Genomic DNA, 17,310 nt, shown 5'->3' on the forward strand with positions numbered 1-17,310 from the left:
GGGAGCAGCCGGCGAGGCGAGGCGGCGCCCACCCTCCGCGGCTGCCAGCAGAGGGCGGCCGGCGCTCTGGCCCGCCCGCCGCGTCCCCGGGTCGCTTTGCGCCCGGAGCTCTCGGCAGAACTTCGCGGCTGGAGCAGCTGCGCCCGCGCGTCATGGAACGGCCCCGCGGGCGGGCTTCGCCGGGGAGCGCGGAGTGAGCCGCAGCCTGCCGGCCTTGCTGCTGCCCCACGGGCTGGGCTGGGCGCTGCCATCGGGGCCAGCTGCGCCCGCTCCCGGCAGGGCGAGAGAGCCGGCGGCGGCGGCTGCCAGCTGGGCGCGCGGAGGAGCCGTCCCAGCCCCGCGGAAAGGGCGGCGGGGATTGCGCCGGAGCGGCTTCGCAACGCCGCGCGCCGGGGCTGGCACCGGAGCCGCGCCGCGCGTCCTCCCGAGGCGGAGCGCGGGGCGGAGGCGCCTTCGGCTGCGCGCAAGGTGGCCCGGATCGCCAGGGGCCGAGGCCGCCGTTGGCTCGGCCCCGGGCGCCTCGAGAGGAGGGACTGGTGCCAGCGCCCGGTCCCTCGTCCCTGTGGCTGTCCCTCGCGGCCCCCAGGAGCGCCTCCGGTGGAGCCGGTTGGACTCCGCGCCCAGCCAGCGCGCGGCCCTGCGCGCCTTTCCGCCAAGGGGGCCCAGCCGCCCGCGCCCCCTCCTTTTGCCTCCCTGCAACTCCGGGGAAACTTTATTCTTACCGACTTCTCCAGGCTCTGGAGTGGATATTCGTTCTCCCTATCCCGGTCGTTCACCATCATCGTCACCATCGTCATCTTCGCGCAACCGGATTTCCCATGGCTTTGCAGTAAACTGAAGCGGGCGCACGCGAATCCAGTTTCCCGCGGAGCAATATTCTTCTTGTTTCAGTCTACCCTGCTGGTGATCTCTTTTATTCTGTCCCGGTTTCTGAGCAGCTGGAAGTCGACTTGGGAGCGACTGATCAACAACAGAGACTTCTGGGCTCCCAAAAGGATTTTATGCTCCGCTGGTGGATCTGAACCAGTCTGCAGATTGCTGTTTGGGAGAAGGACGCCTGATGTGTGAACTGGCTTTTTGCTTTTTGGGTCTTATTCCTGCCTCAAAGGTTTTAGATCCTGGAAAGTGATAATTTTTTGGGGTTGTTTCTCTTTTTTCTCCTCCTTTTTTCTGTTGTGGACAAAAAAAAGGAGGGGGTGGAGGGAAAGAAGCAGACTTCACGTGGACTTTGTTTTGTGGACTAAGGCGTGACTCATTTGGTTGAGGACTGATTTGTAGCTTTTAAAAGTTTTCCTCCACCCCTCGGGGAGCTCGGTGGATTTAGAGTCAGATCCAGAAGGGATTATTCTTCAGACTTGCAGAACACTTCTGGTTAATAACAACAGAGGCTTTTCTTCCTGGTGGAAACATTTCCTTCCTTCCAGAGAGACGGAAGGAAGCATTAGAATTTCTGAACTGCCCTGGATTTCTCTCTACGGTAGAAGAAGACCCCTGAGTTTTGTTATCTAGGCCAAATGAGTTTAGAGGGTTCAGACCGAACGTCTTAGCTGCCTCTCATCAGCTCAAGTTGGCTAATGTTGACCTAGAATTTCAGCATTAAAAAAAAAGACCCAAGGTTTAGGGACAACCCATGCGCCTTGTGTTATGGAGACAGGGATGGCCGTTTTCTGGTTTTCTGTCCCTGGCTGCAACCCTGAGGATGATGATCTTTGCTTCACCCCAAGCCAGTCATTCTTGACCTCCCTTTGCTGATTGTGAAAGCAACTGCTGGTCTTCAGCCTCCGTCTCCAAACACTCTTAGATGGTTTTGTTCTTCCCAGGGAAGGCTGGAGAAGGTCCTCCCCCCATTCTCCTGGCATTGAGCAGTCACAGATCCTGCTGCAAGCTTCTGCAGCCTTCTCGTGAAGGTCCCTTTTCAACAGAACCTGGGTAGGGACCGGGCTGCCTAACCAGACACCCCCATGGCAATCCGGGCCAGAGCCCTTTATGATTTCCAGAGTGAAAACAAGGAAGAGATCAGTATTCGAGAGAACGAGGAGCTGGTGCTGTTCAGCGAAAAGTCCCTGGACGGCTGGCTGCAGGGAACCAACTCCCGGGGGGAGACCGGCCTGTTCCCTGCCTCCTACGTGGAGATTCTTCGCTACAGGTCCTCCTCGACCCACACAAATTCTTCTAACAGTCCTGCTGGGTCTCCGGGAAATGGGTCCTCCTTCTATGTGCCCTCTTCCAGCACAAGCATCTCGCACCAGGGCAGCTTTGAAGATGAAGAGGACGACTGGGACGACTGGGACGATGAGTGTACGGTGGTGGAGGAGCCCCAGAGTGGAGCAGGGACCAACGGGCATCCGTCACCAGGCCTGTCGTGCCCCAGGCCCTGTGCTCATCCCAAGAACGCCGGCTATCGGGCAAAGCCATCTTTGGAGAGGCAGGACAGCATTGGGTCTTCCAAAAGAGGAAGCGTGGTGGGCCGGAATCTCAACCGCTTCTCCAGCTTTGTCCGGTCTGGGGTTGAGGCCTTCATTTTGGGAGACGTCCCCATGATGGCCAAGATTGCAGAGGCCTATTACATAGACATGGGCTCGAAAGGCCCGCAGTGGAGGTCCAGCCCACACCCTTTTGTCTGTTCCGTGGAAGAGCCCACCAAGCAAACTAAGTTCAAAGGCATCAAGAGCTACATCTCCTACCGGCTGACACCCAGCAGTGGGAATTCGCCCGTTTACCGGCGGTACAAACACTTTGACTGGTTGTACAACCGCCTGTTGCACAAGTTCACTGTCATCTCCGTTCCCCACCTGCCAGAGAAGCAAGCCACGGGGCGCTTTGGGGAGGACTTCATCGAGAAGCGCAAGCGGCGGCTGATCCTGTGGATGGACCACATGACCAGCCACCCCGCGCTCTCCCAGTATGAGGGCTTTCAACACTTCCTCACCTGCGGGGACAACAAGCAGTGGAAGATGGGGAAGCGTCGGGCAGAGAAGGATGAGATGGTGGGCGCGAGTTTCCTACTGACCCTCCAGATCCCAACAGAACACCAAGACCTGCAGGACGTGGAGGACCGCGTGGACACCTTCAAGGCCTTCAGCAAGAAGATGGACGACAGCGTGCTGCAGCTGACCAGCGTGGCTTCTGAGCTGGCCAGGAAGCATGTTGGGGGCTTTCGCAAAGAATTCCAAAAGCTGGGCAATGCCTTCCAAGCCATCAGCCAAGCCTTCCAGATGGACCCGCCCTACAGTTTTGATGCCCTCAACAATGCCATCTCACACACGGGCAAGACCTATGAGACGGTGGGGGAAATGTTTGCCGAGCAGCCCAAGAATGACCTGTTCCTCATGATGGATACTCTTTCCTTGTACCAAGGACTGCTTTCCAACTTCCCAGACATCATTCATCTTCAGAAAGGTACGTCCGCTCTCTGCCCCCCAGGACCGAGGTAACAATGCAGCAGAACCTGTCTTACACTGAGCGCCTCTGGGTAGCAGAGAAGGCGTAAGAAGGCTCTCCCCCCCCCCTTTTTTTAAGGCAGCGTTGAACAAGGATTGTCTGCTCAGGTTGTGTCATCTTAGCATTTCATCCCATGGGAAGTGTTATGATGCATTATGCAGGAAGATCAAGAGGGACAGTGCTTTCCGAGATCCCAGGGGATGGGTTTCAACCCACAGGAGAGGGCAAGGAGGGAAATGGATGCAAGTTGGGGGAGGGGGTTGAGAATCTGCAGGTTGCTATTTCACATGCACATGCTTAGGGCTAGGACAGTGAAATGCAACAGTGAAGTGTTGCACTGGTGTGCCCGTAGTCTGTTGGCCATGCTCATCGTAATGCATTTGGAGGTCTTGAGGTTCAGGAAGCCTGGGGTTAATAGAGACTGGGAACTCGGGAGTTAGGTGAATGATTTGCACTGATTTATTCTGCTTAACACAGGGCTCCCTACCCCCACTGGTTTATCCCCAAATAAATTTGGCAGGCCACTGAGGTTATATGAATAATTTTGCAGTGTCCATTGACTGTTGGCCATGCGGGCTGGAGATCATGAGAATGTCGATCAAGGCAAGGCGTTTGGAGGGCTTTAGATTTAGGAAGATGGTGGCTTGCCAAGCCCAGAGATTCATGAATTATATGAATAACTTGCCCTGGTTTATTTTGCTTAACACAGCCCCACCCCCAAATAAAGTTGGCAGACCACTGGGTTTTGCTAGTTCGCCAGAATTCCATCTTCCAAATCTCTCTTGAAAACAAATGCTGGCTTTTTCTGGTTCAAACAGAGGAGGAGGAGTGAGTCCAAGCAGGAAAAGGATAGGCTGGTTGCCCAAACCACTTGCCCAAGACCAAACCCCTTTCCTGCATACCTCCCAGCCCTGCTCCACCTGATTTTTTTTGTTTTTTTAATAAAGTTAATAGGAAGTTGGCCTGCTGCAAAAGTAAACAGATCCAGGTAAACCAGGAGAGCACGTTGGGGGCTATGAAAGATGTGATGGCAAGGAGCAATCTTGGATTGGATAACTGGTGCTTTGTTCACCTGGTCCCACCTGTTGGGTGTTTGCAAGTGATCAGGCTGCGGGTTTCTGTGTGTGTGTGTGTGTGTGTGTGTGTGTAGGGGTGGGTTGGTGGGGGGGAAGCGGTTGGTTCCCAATGGAGGAGGAGGAGGACTGGAACGAGATCCCAGGTGTTCAGGAAGCTAAGCTGGAAGACAAGTAGGGACAAGTTGGTGGATGGGCCGGTGAGTAAGCCCTGAACAGCCGAACAGGATGAGATAGGAGGACAAGGGGAGGGAAGAACTGTGAACAGAAAGCAAAACATGGGGAGAGAGGAAGAACAAGAGATCCATTTTGCAGGTAGATTTGCACTTGTCTCCCATGGTTTGGTAGCCGGCTTCCGCTTGGTTTAAAACCGGATAGACGGAACGAGGAATGCATTCCAGGTAAAAATGAGCGTGTGGTGCTCCTTCTGGCTGCCAGATTCTTGGGGAACAGGATGCATGGCATGCCAGAGCTGACTGCAAGTCATCCTCCCCTTGGCATCAAGCATTCCTTCCTCTGAATTCTGATGACCTGGAAGCGGGCTGGAAGGGTTGCGATGGCGCCCTCCAAAGACAAAGGAGGCTGGGTGCCAGGAAGGTACAGCTCAGAATGCCTGCTCTGCCTCATACCCATTTCCAGAATCGGTTTCCAGCACCTCCCATAAGAGAGAAAAAGGGAAAGATGCTAAAAGTGCATCGTGGCACAATAAAATCTCCTTGGCTGTGTTTTTGAGAAAGAGAGTTTCAAGAGACACACAAAACTTCCTTTTATATTGCACACACACACACACACACGTCTGTAAACTGTAGGGACAAAGAGCAAGAAGCGCAGGAACTCCATTCAAACCCAAGATAAGGTTAGCGACATTCCCGGAGGTCAGGCAGCTGACGTTAGCAATACTTAATCTGGGGACTTTGCTGAGGAGAGACAACCTGGCTTTTTCCAAGAGGTCAAGTGCCAGACTTGCTGATGTCCAAACAAACTTTATTGCAGTCTTAAGGCCAGTAGTCAAATGCGACTAACACCCACCCACCCAAACCCACATACACGGGGGGTCTGCGGGATACGGTCAAAAAATTAAAAATGGTGGCCGTGATAATGCCATGGAAGCTCCACCCCTTTTTTACATGCATGCAGTTGGGGCTCGGATTGCATCACAGCGTCTGCCATTTTGACTTTTTTGACCACACCCTGCAGACCATACCCCTGCACCTACACCCCTGTACATATAATATATACACATGTTCACATAGATAAAAAGATACAGGTATTTTAAAAATGGGAAAAAATAAATAATTCTTCAGTCATAAGGAAAGATGGGTGGTACGAATATAAATAAAACAGATATACAGACATTTGTACAGATGTGTGTGTGTAGTGTAAAAAGATAAATATAATATTTATTAGCACAATTCTTCAAGCACAGTGAAAGACAGATGCCATTAATACAAATAAAACATAAATATACACGCACAAAAACATATATCTGAATAAGTCTAAAAAGATAAAATTTTATATGTATTAATACAATTCTTCAGTCACAAGGAATGACGGATGGTACTAATACAAATCAAACAGATACACACAGACGTGTATATGCGTGCATAGAAGTATAAAAGGATAACATTAAAATATATATTAATACAGTTGTTCAGTCGTAAAGAACAACAGATGGTACTAATACAAATAAAACAGATAAACGCACCAATACACACAGGTGTAAGAAGATTATATACACAAACATACAAGGTATACACACACACATACATATACATATGTACACACGCAGAGACATCACGCTGACAACAAAGGTCCGCATAGTTAAAGCAATGGTATTCCCAGTAGTAACTTATGGCTGCGAGAGCTGGACCATAAGGAAGGCTGAGAGAAGGAAGATCGATGCTTTTGAGCTGTGGTGTTGGAGGAAAATTCTGAGAGTGCCTTGGACTGCAAGGAGATCAAACCAGTCCATCCTCCAGGAAATAAAGCCAGACAGCTCACTGGAGGGAATGATATTAAAGGCAAAACTGAAATACTTTGGCCACATAATGAGAAGACAGGACACCCTGGAGGAGATGCTGATGCTGGGGAGAGTGGAGGGCAAAAGGAAGAGGGGCCGACCAAGGGCAAGGTGGATGGATGATACTCTAGAGGTGAGGGACTCGTCCCTGGGGGAGCTGGAGGTGTTGACGACCGACAGGAAGCTCTGGCGTGGGCTGGTCCATGAAGTCACGAAGAGTCGGAAGCGACTGAACGAATAAACAACACAACAACACACATGTACTGTATGTATGTATGTATGTGTGTGTGTGTACACACACACACACACACACACACAATCCTTCAATGATAAGGAAAGACAGAGAATACATTTGGAGGCACAGAACTGATCAGCCCGGGTGGATAGATCTGGATCCTGCTCAGGCCAAGCAGCGTTCAAGAGAGGTCTATGCAGGGAATTTCTTCAGGAGAGGATGGATGAAAGTCATCTGGGCTTCCCTGCGGAGAGCGTGGACTAAGAGCAGATGGCCCACAGACTCTCCCGAGCCGTCCCCCCAGGGATATATGTGCTTACGGAGGGGGTGCTTCTGTAGTGCCCCTGCCAAATGGCAGAGGGCAGCGCCCCAGCCTGGCCCAACTGAAGGCCAGGTGAAATTTCAGAACGGCGGTGCAGAAGTAAGGCGCTGGCTCGTCCCCTTTTGGAAAAACCCATGAGCTTTGAGGAGGGAAAACAGACTTAGATAGGTTTCAGGGTTAGCATTCTCAATATACGGCTTAAGAACACTTCTGTTATTTTGAAAGCTTCATGGACGGACATTCTCCAGCCAGTATCCTAGGAAGTGGGATAACTTGTTTTAGCCAGGTTGAACTGGCTGGGGAAATAATTAACTTTAGCCCAAGGTTAAGAAGACAGTCTCATTGTCCAGCATCTGCAGAGATTAAGCATGCCTCTGAAGCAGTGTTTCTCAGCCTCAGCAAATTTAAGCTGTGTGGACTTCAACTCCCAGTTTGGTAGGATTGATGTCCTGACTAAGCAAGTACCACACCGAGACGAGGAGAAAGTCTCTAGTGTTTTATTACTGCTACTGTAGACAGAAAATCCTGCCAAACTGAAGAAGCGTGGGAAAACCCAAACAGATAAACCCAAAACTCAAGGCGGGTCTGTTCTGGGTTTCTTCGAAGGAAAGTTCAAAGCCTCTAAACTACGCATGCGTTTTCCCCCCTGGATAGGGGCCGCCTCCAGCTCACCATCAGCACTCATGACACTGAATAAGGAGAAGCAACATTTTGTCTGTTGAGGATCACCATTGTTTTTCCCACAGCCTCTCTCTTCAGATTAAATCAAAGGCTGATTTGAAATCCGTGAAGGCTGAGGATCCCCTGGGGTGGCAGGAATATGTCCCAGCTCTGTGGCAAAGGATCGGAGGACGGTCCACAGTTGATAGTCAGGTTCTGTAAAGCATTCCTGTTCCTCTGTGATAATATTTTCACTTTTGACCCACTCCGGTAGTTTTAGGGAGAGATATCTGGCTTGCTGATTGAATGGGGTAATGGTATGTGAGAAAGACCTTGGGAGATGGGCGAAGAGATGCTCCCCAGGGAACGATCAGATAAGAGAGGACTTAGCCCACAGCTGCATAATGGGAGGAGGAAGAGGCTCAGAAGGGACCCTCGCTAGCTTCTCAGACAGGGGAGAATCGTACTTTCAGACTGGCAAGATTTCTACTAATGTAGCCTTACAATAAAGTAGAATTAGCCCATCTGGTCGTGTTTCCTGTGTGACCCACTGGGGAAGGCTGACATATGGGGAGCTGGGAATCCAGAATATCCTGGTTGGAGAAGATGTGCTTTGGAATCCAGTCCATTTGGAAGGACACCAATTTATGGGAAGGTGTTCTGCCCCCTCTTTCTGAACGTTGGTATCTTCAGATGTTAGACCTGCTTCCCTTTAGTCTTTGACGTAGAGCCTGGTTTCATGCATTATGGTCCCAGGGTTCGTTTATGATTTATAATGAGGGTTCTTTATGATTCGGCCTGGTGTGAAAAAGAGCTGCTGAGGTTATTCAACAAACCCCAGGGAACAAGTCATGACTTTCCACAGTGTGTGGAGCTGAGCACCAGTAGATCTGCCAACAGAGAGCGAATGGGGCTTGCTGGCAGACCATGAAATATCAACAGAAATGCAGAATGTGGTAGACAATTGGGGGAAGAGACATCATTGCTAATGACAGCAATTAAGATTAAGATTCAGTCTGCTTCCGTATCGGTAATGTTTATGCAGATTGGTGTCCTTTTTAATTGGAAATGCCCTTCCTATTTTTCTGCAAGGTGGAAGCCGCACACTCCCTCTCCTCTTAAATCCATTAGGACTTAATTCACAAGGAAACCTGGGAATTAGTTTTGTGCTTGTAACTTTGTAGATCAGGCCCAGAGCTTTCAGAACTGAAACAAGCCATTCGCGGCTCCCAGAAACGATGACTTAAACCAGTTGGCCTGTTCCTAACTTGCCTTGACTCTGAACTCTTTTCCAAATTGGTTCCTGAAAGGCGGAAAGAGGGATAAAGGAAAGGCTTATCAGGAATTGGGATCAGGAAATGAGGAAGTTGAGGTTTTTCCCTAAAAGTTTTTTTAGCTAAAAAAAAATAATGCTGCCTTGTGTGCGTGTTTTAAATTAGCACTGAGCAAGCTGGGTTAAATTAATAAGCCGGCAGATGAGAGCTTCAGGCTGTGTCCACATGTCCTACTTGGCCAATTTAATTCACTGCCTAGGTTTTTGCAAAACATACTAAGATACAAACAGCAAAAACTTAATCCCTAACCAAGGCAGGTGCTAATCAAGTTTAGGACGATAGTCAAATGCAGTCTCTAGGTTTGTAACTGGCTTAGTTAAATGTGTTGTCAGGACCAATCTAATTAGAGCAGAGGCCTGGTTTATATAAAACACAGCCAAATGTGGCTTAGTGTGTTGCACGAATCCAGTTGCTGTGGCTTGGGAAACAGTAACATACATATGTTATGGAGAGCCAACATATGTTGCGTTTTTATTCAATAAACCATGTTTAAACACTTAGCTTAAAGGAGCGCGTGAACCTAGCTATTGAATTCCGCAGCCTGGGCAGTCCAGCTTCTGTTGCAAGTGAGCTGAATTTTGCAGTGTTGGTACTGCACACGATACACATCAAACCAGTTTTCATCATTCTTTTACGTGGTTTTGTTTTGCTTTCTTATTTCTTTTTGTTAATTCTTCTTTTCGCAGCAAAGCTACCCTTCCAAATACCTTCCCTCTGACTTAAGATATTCCAGGAAGTTTTGCCTGCCATTGCATCCATAAGGACTAGAGACTTGACCTTTTTCCTGATTTCTTTGTTTGATGGACACAGCAGGTCTCCTGGAAGCGAGAATTCTGGGTCTGTTACTACATCTCGAATCCCTCTCTCTGGTCATTTAATCAGTTGCCTTTTGCCTGCTTGTGAATTGGGTGGAGGATCACCCAAGCACTTGAGAAGCAAAGCTTTACACCTGCCAAGCTGTAATTCGTGGTAAACTAACAGAATTAGTGTGGAGGGGCTGCATTTAATCCCTTTTGATTACCTTGAAGTGAAATGAGAAATAGTTTTTAATCCTTGGCTATTCTTGGAATGCACTTTCCTGGGTGCATCATTTAATGTCTGGGGGCAGCCGTCAAGCCCTCACATGGGCCGGGTGGCCAAGAAATTGTGCACACCCAGGTTTAATATTTAAAAGGCAGCCCAGTTCAAATCACACAATGGGTCATGGCGCAGAGCTGTGCGGTTCTTTCTGTGCCAGGCCATACAAGTGACTTATCTTGCTGGCTCACGGCCCAGACATCAGGGAAAGACTAATATTAACACAGAGGGACAGTTCACGTAGATATCCAGGCCACATTTCCCCAACAGCGTCCACACAGCATCCCTATGCTGAGACCTCTTCTGGTGGCATTCTGCCAAAGGGAACAATCACCACCTTCTCAAAGCATCACAACCATCTTTTTTTTTTTGCAGATTTGGCTACAGGTAGTCCTCGCTTAACAACCATTTGCTTAGTGACGGTTTGGACTTACAGCAGTGTTGAGAAAACGACTTACGGACATTTCTCACACTTATGACTGTCGCAGTGTTCCCGCGGCCACATGATCACAATTTGGGCACTTGGCAATCAGTTCGCATTTATGACCGTCACAGCATCCTGTGGTCACGTGAGGGCCATTTTTTACCTTCCTGGCTGGCTTCTGGGAGGCAAAATCAATGGGGAACCACGTGATTTGCTTAACGACCATGTGGTTTGCTTAACGACCGCTGCAAAAAAAGATTGTAAAATTGGGTGGAATTCACTCAATGACCACTTTGCTTAGCAACTGAAATTCCAGTCCCAATTGTGGTTGTTAAACAAGGACTACCTATACTGTTTGTTTGGGGTTTTTTGCTTTGAGTTTGGGGAGAGATTTTCCGAGGCGCTTGCTATGATAACAGATATGTGCAGTTAGCATTGTTAACATTTAAATGAGTCAATGGTTTGTTTTTTTTTAAGTGTTTCAGTTGCGGGTGCAGGGCAGTAGCTGTAACAAATGCAAAATTGGTTTAGGCAGTAATGCTCTGCAGGCTTCTGTGGAGATGCGCAAGTAAATCTTAGTAAAGTTGCGCTGTGTGATTTCTTAAGCGCAGGTCTTTTCCTGCTGTTCAGCCCCCCCTCCCCCCCTTTCAAGAGCTTCGCATGTCTCTAAAAGTATTTCAACAGCGTGCAGGCCAGGTTGCTGTATTTGCGTGCAGGTTTTGAAGATAAAACGTTCTGGTTCAGAATAATCTGCATTTAGCCTCCCATAGGAGTGGGGGCAGATTGGAACATTTCCCCTTAAATTTGCTTTTGATTATTTTTCTGCATTTCACCGGACAACCTCCAAACTTTATTCTTCTTTATACTGGCATCCCTATAGTCTGGAGCAGTGTTTCTCAACCTTAGCCACTTTAAGATGGGTGGACTTCAACTCCCAGAATTCCCCAGCCAGCATGCTGGCTGGGGGATTCTGGGATTTAAAGCCCACACCTCTTAAAGCATGCTGGCTGGGGAATTCTGGAAGTTGAAGTCCACCCATCTTAAAGTGGTCATGGTTGAGAAACACTGGCGCTTCCCTTTTTTTTCTCTAGATGCAGAAAGCCTTGCAGATTGCATTGCACCTTGGGTGCCCCCAAGGATCTTGCTGGTTTTTTACAAATAGAATTGTGCACATGGTAGTACTGGCCTTTGGTGGTGGTGCATCATGTTGCAAATTTAATATGTATATGTATACACACACACACACACACACCATTTTTATTAAAACTTTTAAACAAGATAAAAACTAGCACAAACTAATATAAAGTACGGGAGAAAAAAGAAAAAGAGATCAAAGAAAAAGCAAAAAGTGCAAGAAAAGAAAAGAGTTGAAGAAAAATAGGAAAGAAAGAAAAAAGATATAAAGAAGTGGCTTCCGATGTTCTTCACAGCAGTTATAGGTACAAGTATATTTTAACCTCTCCCTCTAAAGTTACATCATATTACTCTTCTTTCTATAATCTATCCTGTCCAATCATCAAAACCATAAATCACAAGTTCATTTTTTTTCATTTTTACACAAAAAGTCCGTAAGAGGCTTCCAAAAATATAGTGTCTTTTCTCTAATCAAAGAAGTCAGTTTATCCATCTCAGCAAAATCTGTCAATTTCACCAGCCATTCCTCCATAGTGGGTAATATCGAATTTTTCCACCGTTGTAGCGTCACCATGATCATGTGATCATGATTTGGGCGCTTGGCAACCAGTTCACATTTATGACCATCGCAGCATCCTGTACTGCGACCCATGGTCACATGATCTTCATTTTCAACCTTTCCGGCTAGCTTCTGGCAAGCAAAATCAAGGGGGAACTGCATGATTCGCTTAACGACTGCCACAACAAAGGTCATAAAATCGGGTCAGATTCGCTTAATGACCGCTTTGCTTAGCAACCAAAATTCCAATCCCAATTGTGGTAGTTATGCGAGGACTACCTGTAGATGCCCCCGAGGCAGGAATCTCTGAATGGCATCAGAACAACTTGAAATTTGGAGTGGTGGGAGGGAATTTGCTACCTGTCTCCCAGCAGCAAATTCCATAAGGGGATCCAGGGACATGATTGCTTGGCGACTGTGGTTTATCTCTCTGGTGATTCGTACACAACACCGAAGCTGCACCTGTGGATTCAAGGTGAGGTTGGCATTGTCTGGTGTATCCCTTTCTCAGAAAGGTCTGAATCATCGGGGAGGGAAAAAGTTGGCGGGCCCTGAGGCCGGCTCCGTGTTGTTTCTGCGTAAGAGGGGAGCCAGCAATGAAGGTCCTGTTGCTTAACTCTTAATAGTGGGAGGGTCTCCAAGGCAGGTGTTGCAGATCATGGTAAGCCATGGTTGAGTGAACAAACCACAGTTGGCTGGGGTCACCCAAGAAGTTAGCAGGCATGTTTGACATACCACCATGGCTGGGTTAAATGTCAACCTGGGGTTTACTGACCACAGTGGTTGGCTTTTATGTAAAATAAGACAATAGTGAATGCTACTCGGGCAGAAATTGAGTCCCTTGGGATGAGTAGAATAAAATAAGGTGGGTGATGGTGGTGGTGAAGATGATCAGTTACAACCAGATACTCTTCTAAGCCCTGAATAAACCTCAGGTCTTCCCTGGAGACCCCAGATCAGGAGGAGTCTGGTAGCACCTTTTCCAACAAGCAGATTTGTGAGCTACGACTCACTTCATCACCAAAAATTCTCTCCATGAATCTGATGGAGTAAGCCTACGAAAGCTGATGCCTTTGAATCAAATATGACAGTCGGAAGAGGTGCTACCGGACTTCTCCTAACTTTTGGCCACCATAGACTAACACAGCTACAGTAGACCACACAGAATCTTTGATTGGCCAGGTCTTCCTTTGGTCCATCCATCCACCTACATCTGAAGTCCAAGACGCTTCTCCTTTCCTTTCTGTTTTAGCTTGTCTTTCACCAGTCTGTCCCTGCCTCTCCATGAAGGAAGTCAAGACTCATAAGGAAGTCAAGACTTGGCTTCCGTGGTGGCTTCTATCTTCAAGTTGACAGCAAGAGAGGGTCTCTCTTGGAGAAGCGGAGATGCCACTGAGATGCACCCAGTGCTAAGAGGGGGACAAAACCCAGCAGGGAAATGCTTCTTTATGGGCTGGTTCAAAGTGGGAGACTTTGGCAGGCCAAGAAAGAATGAAAAGACTTTTCTCTTACTCTCTTTTCCGTTCTCTGGTGGCCCATCCTCCTTGGCCAACTAAGACTTGAAACTTGTTGGTCTTTGCCTTCTCCAAACTGCTCTTCTTCCAATGCATTAGGCTATGATTCCTGGGCTGGTGGGTCTCTGGAGGAGAACAGGTGGGGAAGTCTGGATTAAAACAAGGTAAATAAGGAAAGAGGATTCATCTGGTTGTTGAGCATACATGTGCAATCGGCTGTGTTGCCATTGTGTTATTTGGTTGCTTCTAATTCTTTCAACAGGACTGTCCATGAGCGATGCCCCCCGAGTTCTTGAAAACTCGGGCCTGAGTTGTGTCGTCAGAGATAATATCTAGCCACTGTGTTTTCTGTTGGCTTCGTTTTGAACCGCTTTCCATTTTTCCAGGTCCCGATGTGCCCTGTTCGATGGTGGCTTGTCGTGTTGCATGGACACAGCCCCTGTCGTTTGTAAACAGAGGCTGATTGCGTACTGTGTTGTGCCAATTGAGTCATTTGTAGCTTAATCAACAATCCGCAGTTTAAGCCACCCATTGCTTAGAGTGATATTTGAACCTGGCCCGTGCTTACCCATGCCAGGGTGTGCCGGGAGAAAAATGCTTCTCTGTTGCATGGCAGTATCATAATGCTGTGTCCAAGGACCTATTCTAGCTTGAATGTCAGGATGGCTGGTTCCTGTAAGTTCTTCTCCAAATTCTTGAAGGGGGAAGCGAATATTTCCATTGTGTTTTTAGTAACTCAATCCCAGTGCCTTAAGGCAATGAGCAGGCAGTCTGAGAAGCAATAGATTTTCCAGAAGGAAATAGAAACCACTTGGATTCCCAAGTAAGAGAATGTCTGTCAGCATGCATACAATTTTAAAAATAATTACCATAATTTTAAAAGACCTGGGAAAGGCGATGCAGCAGCTTAACATCCTGTTGAATGCTGGCTGCCCTTGATATTTTTGTGGCTCCTGCTTCGTTTCCTTAACCTACTTAAATCTTGGCTGGGATTGCTGGGAGTTGTAGTTCAGCAATAGCGGTAGTTTCCCACCCTGAAGCAGGCAATACAGGTACTCCTTGCTTAATGACCAGTTGGGCCTGTAATTTCGATTGCTAAGCGAAGCAGTCATTACGCGAATCTGATGCAATTTTATGACCTTTTTTGCATCGGTCGTTAAGCGAATAACCGTTAAGCAAACCACATGGTTGTTAAGCGAATCACATGGTTCCCCATTGATTTTGCTTGCCAGAAGCCAGCCAGGAAAATAGAAAATGGTGATCACTTGACCATGGGATGCTGCCACAGTCATAAAGGTGAACTGGTTGCCAAGTGCCCAAATTGTGATCACATGACCGTGGGGATGCTGTGACGGTCATAAGCTTGACAACCAGTTGTAAGTTGGTTTCATAAGTCCGAACTGTCGCTAAACGAATGGTTGTTAACTGAGGACTACCTGTAGTCTCAACTAGTGGACCATCCTTACTAAGGTGGGGTACATGGCTTGTTTTCAGCCCAAAGAGGGGACTTCTGGACTCTAGGAAGGAGCAGAATCTTGCAGAATCTTGTCTGTCTAGGCCAGTGTTTCTCAACCTTGGCAACTTTAAGATGTGTGGACTTCAACTCCCAGAATTCCCTGTGGCTGCTGGGGAATTTTGGAGGTTGAAGTCCACACATCTTAAAGTTGCTAAAGTTGAGAAACACTGGCCTAGACAGTTGTTTTTGACATTTTACTCCTTGTTTTGGAAAGCATTGGTTGACAGGGATGGCCTCGGGAATCAGATTCATTCTATCTACACCGGGGTTGGGATCTGGGTTCATTTGGCTTGAGCAGTCATCCGCCTTGGGACGACTTGTGGGAAATAACGCTGAAGTTAAGGCTCCTCTGTTGGGGGGGGGTGCTGGTTGGAGATCATGGAGGTGGTAGCCCAGTCTTTCTGAAGGGCCTCAAGCTGGGGTGTTTGCAGCCTTAGGCCTAGCCATCCAGGGCCACTGCCTTTCAAAACTCAGGTGGCACCCTCTGTTTGCAGAGGTGCTGATCGTACACCCAGAAAGCTGGTTTGCTTCCAAAGTTGTATAGATACAGAATAGGTTTCTTGATGCAGGGGAAGCCACTCGCCTTCTAGAGAAGCACATGAGGTTAACCTGGCCCCGAGTCCTCGTTCTTGGGTATTCTTTCCCCTCGCCTGCCCAACTTAACGTTGGCCGGATTGATCTCTGGAGGGCCGGATAACCTCGGTGGGCTGTCCCTTTGCTTCCCTCCGGCAGGTGCGTTTGCCAAAGTGAAGGAGAGCCAGCGGATGAGCGACGAAGGGAAAATGGATCAGGAGGAGGCGGACGGGATCCGGAAGCGCTGCCGAGTGGTGGGGTTTGCCCTGCAGGCTGAAATGAATCACTTCCATGAGAGGCGCGTCTTGGACTTCAAGAAAATGATGCAGTCCTACATCAGGGAGCAGATCGTGTTCTACCGGAGAGTCAGCCAGCAGCTGGAAGACACCCTGAGGAAGTACGACAGCCTCTAGTACCCTCCCGGGGCCCGCCAGAGGTTGGCGCTCAGGATGGTCCCCAGTGCTTCCATGCCCTCTGCTGGGATTAGGGAGGTCTTGCGCGGATGGTGGACCTCCCCCGCCGCAAGGCTCAGGGGATTGGAGGTCTCTACATTGGCTTGTGCTCTTCATGTTTATAATGCGAAACTCTGAGCATAAAAAAGGGAAGCTGGTAACCCCGTGATGACCAAAGCTTGTGATGGCGTTCCCATTCCATCCCGTCCATATGCAGGGACCCAGCCAAGAATCGTTGCACAAAAGACATTTTGCTGAGTGAGTTTCTTTTCCTCCTTAAGAAACAAACTCCTGGCTTTCCTAGCAAGAAGGAAGTAAAAAGTATTTGCTGTCCAAGGACAACAGGAAATAGAACTTTTGCCCTGCCCGGCTTCCTTTTTCCACACAGGCTTGATTTTCTGGAAAAAGTACTCTTATTTATCCTGCACAATCATACTTTCCAACCAGCCCTTCCCATTCCCTTCCAGAAAAGGAATGAAATCAGGATTGTAGATTGGTTTGGACCCAGTTCAGCGTTTGTCTGTCGCTATTGGGATTATGCGACTCAAGAGAACAGAAAGCAAAAATTGGGAGAAGGGGAAGGAATTAAAAGGTTGGTCCACCAAAGTGACTCTTTTTGGGAAGTCGCACAAACAGCACAATCTCACCTCTTGGGTCTGTTATATAGAGTTACAGATAGTATGCATGCATTTACAGGCACCCACCCAAGTAAATCCAGAGTTATTTTTTTCTGTTTGAAATCAAAAGAATCCTTGGAAACTGCAATTGTGTGTTTGATTTGTTTCTGCAAGGTGGATGTTCAGAGGGCTGGTCCGTATCTTCTTTTTTTTTTAAGGTTTTTGTCAATGGTGAAATGGGACTAGCCACAGGAAGGGGCAGTTTCTAGGACAGTGTTTCTCAGTCTTGGCAACTTTAAGGCATGTGGACTTCAACTCCCAGAATTCCCCAGCCAACCATAGTGGCTGGGCAATTCTGG

The 17,310-nt window shown here is 48.3% G+C and overlaps 1 protein-coding gene across 1 annotated transcript; it reads left to right on the forward strand.

The window, feature by feature from the left end:
* Positions 1 to 1,873: 1,873 nt before the first annotated feature.
* SNX33 (sorting nexin 33) lies at positions 1,874 to 17,099 on the forward strand. The gene is made up of 2 exons (XM_063314429.1): positions 1,874 to 3,399; positions 16,042 to 17,099. The coding sequence occupies exons 1-2, from the start codon at positions 1,962 to 1,964 to the stop codon at positions 16,293 to 16,295; spliced, it is 1,692 nt and encodes a 563-aa protein (XP_063170499.1). The 5' UTR covers positions 1,874 to 1,961; the 3' UTR covers positions 16,296 to 17,099.
* The last annotated feature ends 211 nt before the right edge of the window (positions 17,100 to 17,310 follow it).

The sequence above is a fragment of the Candoia aspera genome, chromosome 13 (assembly GCF_035149785.1).
Source record: "Candoia aspera isolate rCanAsp1 chromosome 13, rCanAsp1.hap2, whole genome shotgun sequence".
NCBI classification, from domain to species: domain Eukaryota; kingdom Metazoa; phylum Chordata; class Lepidosauria; order Squamata; family Boidae; genus Candoia; species Candoia aspera.

What these genes read in the sequence shown, in the direction of transcription:
- SNX33 (XM_063314429.1), top strand. Translation starts at nt 1,962, where the DNA reads ATGGCAATCCGGGCCAGAGCCCTTTATGATTTCCAGAGTGAAAACAAG. An exon ending in CATCATTCATCTTCAGAAAG is followed by an intron (nt 3,400 to 16,041) that starts GTACGTCCGCTC and finishes TCCCTCCGGCAG; the next exon opens with GTGCGTTTGCCAAAGTGAAG.